The 7,245-nt window shown below is 45.0% G+C and overlaps 1 protein-coding gene and 1 long non-coding RNA gene across 2 annotated transcripts; one reads left to right on the top strand and one right to left on the bottom strand.

Moving 5' to 3' along the window:
• Nucleotides 1-646: 646 nt before the first annotated feature.
• On the bottom strand, nt 647-4,080 carry LOC123450970 (probable F-box protein At3g61730). The gene is made up of 5 exons (XM_045127980.1): nt 3,838-4,080; nt 1,279-1,511; nt 1,138-1,182; nt 842-1,006; nt 647-738 (listed from the first exon to the last, which is right to left on the bottom strand). Exons 1-5 carry the CDS (start codon nt 3,936-3,938, stop codon nt 710-712), a joined length of 573 nt encoding a protein of 190 aa, XP_044983915.1. The 5' UTR covers nt 3,939-4,080; the 3' UTR covers nt 647-709.
• An 889-nt stretch (nt 4,081-4,969) lies between these two features.
• On the top strand, nt 4,970-5,535 carry LOC123450969. The gene is made up of 2 exons (XR_006632084.1): nt 4,970-5,307; nt 5,393-5,535. It is a non-coding gene; the product is annotated as an uncharacterized LOC123450969 (long non-coding RNA).
• The last annotated feature ends 1,710 nt before the right edge of the window (nt 5,536-7,245 follow it).

Below are 7,245 nucleotides of genomic sequence, written 5' to 3'. Positions count from 1 at the left end.
TTCAGAGGATCTCGACAAACACACCGCAAAATAAGATTACATCGGATAGATCTCCATGAAGATCATGGAGAACTTTGTATTGAAGATCCAAGAGAGAGAAGAAGCCATCTAGTTACTAGCTATGGACCCGTAGGTCTATGGTGAACTACTCACGCATCATCGGAGAGGTCATGGTGTTGATGAAGAAGCCCTCCGTATCCGAATCCCCCCTCCGGCAGGGCACCAGAACGTGCCCCAGATGGGATCTTGAGGAGACAGAAGCTTGCGGCGGCGGAAAAGTACTTTCGATGATCTCCTGATTTTTGATGGGATTTTAAAGAATATACAGGCGCAAAACCTAGGGAAAAGGAGCCTCAGGTAGCCCACAAGCCAGGGGTCGCGGGCCCCCTGGCCGCGCCATGAGGTCTTGTGGGGTCCCTGGTGGCCCCGTGCCCTGATTCTCTGGCTTCCCGATATTTTTATGTTCCAGAAAAAAATCTTTTTGGCAGTTTCATTCCGTTTGGACTCCGTTCAAAATCCTCCTCTGAAAGGGGTCAAAAACATGGAAAAAACAGGAACTGGCACTTGGCACTGAGTTAATAAGTTAGTCCCAAAAATATATATATAAGGCATGCAAAACATCCAAAGTTTGACAAGATAATAGCATGAAACCATCAAAAATTGTAGATACGTTGGAGACGTATCAAGCATCCCCAAGCTTAACTCCTGCTCATCCCAAGCATCGCAGCCTGTGCATGTCTGCATCATTCAAGACAAGAGGACCAAAGAAGAATTAATGAAGAATACCAGGCAGACATTTTAACAAGACAAGGAATGTCCAAGAAGAAGGCATATGGTGTACCAGCGATCCAGACTCCGGGGCGGACGTTGGTGAGTAAGCAAGCTCCGATGGAGGTGTCTAGTGTATTATCAAGCACCTTCATCAACCACAGCGGCGCCAGCGCCAGCTTAGCTGTTAGCAGAAGCTTGGACGTGTCCATCACGAACCCACCGACGCGAAACAACTCTGCACCACGCCAAGCTTGAGGTCATAAACACATGACAGTAAACAGCAAGCAAGCAAGGAAGAAACAGGCCGGCCGGGAGCAGTAGGCTTTGAGGAGCAATGAGGGACGTGGCTGTGATGTGCATGCGCACCAATGTGCTTCTCGGGCTGACGGATGCAGTAGGAAACTATAGGGTCTGAAAGAAGCAGAGGGAAGAGGAGCACACATGTCATGTCAGTATAAGTGGGAGGGAGGAGAGAGGAGCAGACTGGAGACCTGGCCTGGTGCTTACCCAAGGCGGTGGCGTAGAGGAAGCGCCAGGAGCGGTGGAACGGGCGGGGAGCATGCAGAATCCTGAGCATGTTGGTATCGTCAGTGTGGAGCGTGATGTCGCGAAGGAAGGCATGTCGCCAGATGGAGTCGTCGGAGAGGAGGCGGCGGAACGAACGGCAGGTGGCGGAGAGAATTGATAGGTCGGTGACATGCAGGTGATTGGCCACCTCCGTCCAAGTATCCGGCTCAAAGCTGCAACAACAGCATACATCATGGTATTATTGACCAGCTTTCAAACCTGGAAAGTTGGATGCAACACAGAATTAGTAGGCAAATCATTCCATACCCCAATCAACCACGATCGCTCCAATTAATACAGAGCTCGAGTCTGAATATGCATGCAATTCAGTAGACAAAACTGCAAGGTTGGACGTGTCCATGAGGAACCCACTGATGCGAAATACATTTGCACCACGCTAAGCAAGCCCCCTACCCTGCTATGTATCAGCCCCGCAGGCGCGAACTTTCTCACATGGCTTCATCAAGTTCGGGGGCATACTTACATTTATACATAAACTTTTTTATTTATTTATAAATTATTTTGTTAGCATAATATCTAATTTTAGTTTTTTGACATCTACATTTTCAAATATACATTATGTTATATTAATTTTGTATTTGGGAACAACATTTATGTTTATTTCTTTGAACGGTCAATGAGAACACTTTGGTTGCGCTGAATCTCCGGTAGATCTGAGTAACATAATAATGAAAACATAACCTTCTTCATGGATTGATGTCTATCAGTATATGTACTATTGTGTATTTTATGCATTTCAAACTAGTATCTTTTATGATATCTTTCTCAAAGCTCTAGAGCATATGATTATACAAAATATCTTGATAGAGATCCCTAGATAATATGATTGTTTATATCAGATGTAAGTAGTAGAAACGTTATATTGTCACTATCTCATTAGGCAGATACTTATTAATCACCAAGATAAAGAGTCAAGAAGATTGGAGCCCTTGTTTGGACTTATCACGAGGGTTGTTGAGCATATTGCCTCCGACCCGAGTCTAGCTTTGTTTCTAGGTACATTAGGTGTCCTCCCTTCTTGGCACCTCCTACTAACATAACAACAATGTTGATTGTGATTGCCAAGCCATAAGAAGAACAAGTGGAGAACTGTTTTTGTGGTCTAAGAAGAATTGAAAACCTGGCTCACAACCAACACAACTGCACATCGGTCTTCAATAACAATGTCCTTTTTTGATAATGAGAATATATTAATATCAAGCGGATATCAATTACACCCGATCTCTGCAACAACATAATGTCAGGAACTAGTCGAGATATCAAGGATGCACACAACCAAAAGAGAAAAAAAAGAAAATAAAAAATACTACGGAACTGACCACTGAAACACCATGAACTACCACCACCAGAGGCCACACCCAGACTGCAAAAGAGGTTCTCCAAGAACGACGCCTCCAAGAAGGAAACCGTGCACAAACACAGTCGTCGCCTGATCATAGATCATGGGCTTTCACCCTGAAGAAAGTCCGACTATCCAAGCAATGCCTTCAACAAGGAGACGAATAGAGATCCGTCATTGCCAGGTACAACCAGTGAAGGTCAGACCTAGGGTTTTCACCCCGGAAGTCAAGACTTTGTGCCCAAAGAGCACCACCAAAAAGAAGTCCCACTATGTTGTCACCCTGCTAGCCGAGACTGCTGCAAAACACCGATCATCCGGTCCACAATCTTCACCACATCCGAACTCGCATCTGTCATCACTTGAAATCTCGATCTCAACATGAGCCATCAAGATCCACTGGTTGCAACTCTACGTTGCATGGACCACACGCACGTTCGCGAGTGGCGCATCACCCGACGGTCCATGTGCCGCGACGGAAAAATGTCGGCGATACCACGAACTCGATCCGGTCGCAACATGGTGTCCTGCAGACCAAACCCGCGTCCACGAGCGGCTAGTGGTATTCTGATGATCTGACCACCACCATCTTGTGCAATCGGCCTCATGATCCGGTCGCCGCTGTCATGTGCCGACGGCCTCACGATCTGGTCGCCGCCTTCCTGCGTCGTGGCCTCACGATCTGGCAGGTCGCCGGCCTCCGGATCTGGACGCCTGAGCTGGATGCATGTGAAGGCACCAAGGACCTGTATGCGTGTCTGGATGGATCCTATCCCATGCACCTGCACACGCGCGCGGCCGGGGATATTATCGTTCGCGCAGACGTGATGAGTAGACCGCCGTCGGCTGAAGCGCAAGCCCAGATCAGATCGGAGGCGATGGGATCGGTGAAGACTGCATAGATGCTAATCAAAAGGAAACATGCAGCGCAGGAGCACCCCGCCGTCGGACAGCCTCCTCCAGTGCGGCGGGGGAGGGAGGTCCTCGAGGGGTGGCCGGCGGTAGGGTTCCCCCAAGTCTCCCGGGGTGGACGACGTGAGGGACGCGAGATAATAACAATGTCCTGGTCTTAAATATCTATCATTGCTCGTGTGGACTGGACTCCAATAGTAGTTTAGCTTAGCGGAAGATATTGATACCCCTCTTTTGCTTCGACTGAGGCGACAATCTCTTCATCTCTCATGGATCCCTCCCGACACTTCAGATCTCTCTCTCCCAGCGGCGTCCCTCCTCTCTCCATCTGTGGTCTTGGTGCCCATCATCGCCATACCTACATCAAAGAAGCTACTCCGATGGCTGGATGTGGAGAGGAGTTTGAGGTTGGAGAGCACAACACGTGATGGGACTTATCCTTGAGTCACGCCATCACAACCTGGAGGGCAATGGAAGCCCCTACCAACAAGGCACGACATGGGCTGTCGGATGACGGCACCAAGAGTGGGAGGTCGCGCCGTTGGTAATCCTGAAACCGGCCTGCATAGCCCATTGAAGTGGGCAACGCCGTCGTTCCCCTAGCGACCACGCCACATATTTGACGGGCGGTGCTAAGGATCTTTGCATCGCCATGCGTCTTCCCCTTGCAACTGACCCCCATCACCTTCAGGCAACCAAACAATACACATACTGCTGATTCAAGCGATGCAATCATAACTACCCTAGTGGCATTTGGTGCCACATCATCCACCCAAGGTGTGTAGATTATTGTAGGTAAATTTCTTTTTATCCATTTTTAGTTGTGCTTCGGGATTGAAAATATATGTAATTTAAAAGGCAATGTGCAACGCCATGATATGCTCTCATTCGTCAAGATTTGCCATTTAAGAATTCTAACTTCTTGCTTCATAACTAAGACCGGGGCAGTGCTGAGCATCATGGCTCACCCCCATATTTGGTTCTCTCATCGGTTCTACATCGCCACTGAAGAAGGCATATACTGAAATCCATGGCTCACCACCAGACACACCTAAGAAACTGTCACAATATTGTCGGCAATATAGATGGATCAACATAGATTGATCAACGACTAACAAGTTGTTCTGAGTTGAATTTTCTTCTACCTTCGACTTCAGAGGATGCACTCAAGTTCACATGTCAGGAACATAGAGCTTGGGATTTTGGAACCATGACATGGATGAGGAAATATGTAGCTTTTGAGGTAAGATCACCTCCCCGTTTCTTCTAATTGATTTAAGTTTTTGCTGCCCAGGATAAGCATGGCAAGATATCATGGTCAACTTATTCTCATCTATTTTGTTGAAATGTAATATACCATTAAAAATAATTCATATATAAGTTGTTTTACATTATTTTAGTGTTTTTTTTTGCATGTTGTGGATGAGCACAATGAACAGTACGTCTACAATCAAACTTGGGTAAACATGACGACACGAAGTAGACTGACTAGGAGGAGTTGTTGTGGAGCATCGACCGTTACAAAGCCAGTCATGTCAACATACCCATACGATGTCTTTGGAATTTTATCTGCTGCCAGAAGACCATACGATGTCCTTGGAATTTTATCTGCTGCCAGAAGACCATACGGAATGGTCTTCTCTTGGTTGATTGGCTATTTCTTGACTTCCAAAGACCAAACACTTGAGGAGGACGTGGTAAAAGTCTCAATAATATATTTTGTTTTGTTTGTTTCATTCAAGAGTTAAGAATAAACGAATGAATTTGGGAAGCAACATTCAGGAACACTACGGGAAGCACATAAATACTCCAACTATATCCTAACTAGGTAGGATATATGGAAAGCAACATTCAGGAACACAAGCATTGAAAGAAATCTTCAATATATGCCATCTCAAATTCATATTTGTAATACTTTCCAGAAACCTTCAGCTCGCTACTTTTCTTTTTTCTTTCTATTACTTTACATGGAAAATATAGAGCAATCTCTAAGACAAAGGAAGGACAAAACTTTGTATGCCTACAAACTGGTTTTAGAAAATTTTGTAGGTTCCGGTCACCCGCCAGTTCAGCTTCTTGTAGAAAATATCTGCAAACAGCATCCACTACAAATAGCATATCCACTACCCTGATTTGTATACAAAATTTTGCTTTGTTCATAGCTAATTAATCTAATAAGCAAGAATTTGTTGAGACGACAACAGTAATAAGTTGTTTTTGGCACATGAAGCAGTAGGGAGAGAAGGTAAACACTAGATTGTGCAGGCAAACATTTGATGAAATCATTGCTAGTGTTGACGTCGAGCGGTAGCCAACCTGATTCACCCTGACTTTATGAAAAAACCAAACAGCAACAACCGTTTTTTCCTAGGCATGTAGTTAATGGATAAGGTTAGGTAGCAGCTGATTCAACCGAAGAACACACATACTGCTGATTCAAGTGATGCAGTAATAACTGGCCTATTAAATGGAACAAGTATAACCCATTATTCTGTGAAAAATATAATTGAAAGCATAGATGAACTAAAAGATTCAAATGGAGCTTGAATCAATCTCGGAGCAGCGGCAATGTCCCATAGCAACACTATGTTATACCACTCCCCTCCATTCATACCCGGCACTATTTTTTCAGATCATACAAGCTTCCACGCAACATCATGCCATATGAATTGCCATATATAGAGTCAACTTCCATTCCAGGCAACATTATGCCATCATGGCGTCAATGTCTCCAATATGCTTCTTGCTAGGTGATTTCAGCAATGGCACCCCTGGTCGTTTAAGTATTTTCTTCGTACCTGACACATCAAATTCTGCATGTATTCAGTAATAGTTTGGGAAAGAAGAACTGATCGACAAACAACTAGCACTAATACAAGCATTAATTATTCTAAAATCTCCATGCTGAAAGACTACAGAAAAAGACCCAAACTTGGTAAGCATGTGCAACTCTAGCCCTATAAATAAATTATTACATGTCACAAGAGAAGTGTGAATTGCTCAGTTGAGAAATTCACACTTAGCAAAAAAACCCTCCCTAAACTTTCTTGCTGGCATTTGACTTAATTAATGAATAGTATTACGAGCTTATGACCTAGGGTATCATATTTTGGTGGATTATCCATCCTAAACCCCACATGATCAATGCGTGTGAAATGACGCTCGCTGCCTTCACCCACTCCACCAAGAAGAACATGGATTAATCTGGTAGTTGAGCATGTATAGTTGGAAGTTACAGACAGCAAGGCAGGGATTACAGTCAGTTAGTTACCTGGAGCAGGTAGGAGATATTGTAGAAGTGCATGCTCTAGCCAATGCAACCAAAAGACCGATCTGATGGAAGAGACTAGGCAACACATTATACGTCAACACTCCCCCTCACATGTGGCTCCCTCAGGCCTAAACGTGGACCGAAAGTGGGCTGCAATTTAATTGCGCCAGCCGGGTCTTGAACTCGAGACCTCTTGCCTCTGGTACCATGTAGAAGTGCATGCTCTAGACAATGCAACCAAAAGACCGATCTGATGGAAGAAACTAGGCAACACATTATACGTCAACAGATATGAGGAAATCCTACTTGCGTCGTAGCCCCAAACATAAAACATTCACTTCCACCGCAAGAGTGTTTCTTTCTT

Source organism: Hordeum vulgare, chromosome 4H, assembly GCF_904849725.1.
Source record: "Hordeum vulgare subsp. vulgare chromosome 4H, MorexV3_pseudomolecules_assembly, whole genome shotgun sequence".
Classification (NCBI taxonomy): Eukaryota; Viridiplantae; Streptophyta; class Magnoliopsida; order Poales; family Poaceae; genus Hordeum; species Hordeum vulgare.
Note: the sequence above shows the minus strand (reverse complement) of the source record. Positions and strands in the feature narration are given on the sequence as shown.

What these genes read in the sequence shown, in the direction of transcription:
- LOC123450970 (XM_045127980.1), bottom strand. Translation starts at nt 3,938, where the DNA reads ATGGAGAGAGGAGGGACGCCGCTGGGAGAGAGAGATCTGAAGTGTCGG. An exon ending in TCAGTCGAAGCAAAAGAGGG is followed by an intron (nt 1,512 to 3,837) that starts GTATCAATATCT and finishes CTGTTGTTGCAG; the next exon opens with CTTTGAGCCGGATACTTGGA. An exon ending in CCTCTACGCCACCGCCTTGG is followed by an intron (nt 1,183 to 1,278) that starts GTAAGCACCAGG and finishes TGCTTCTTTCAG; the next exon opens with ACCCTATAGTTTCCTACTGC.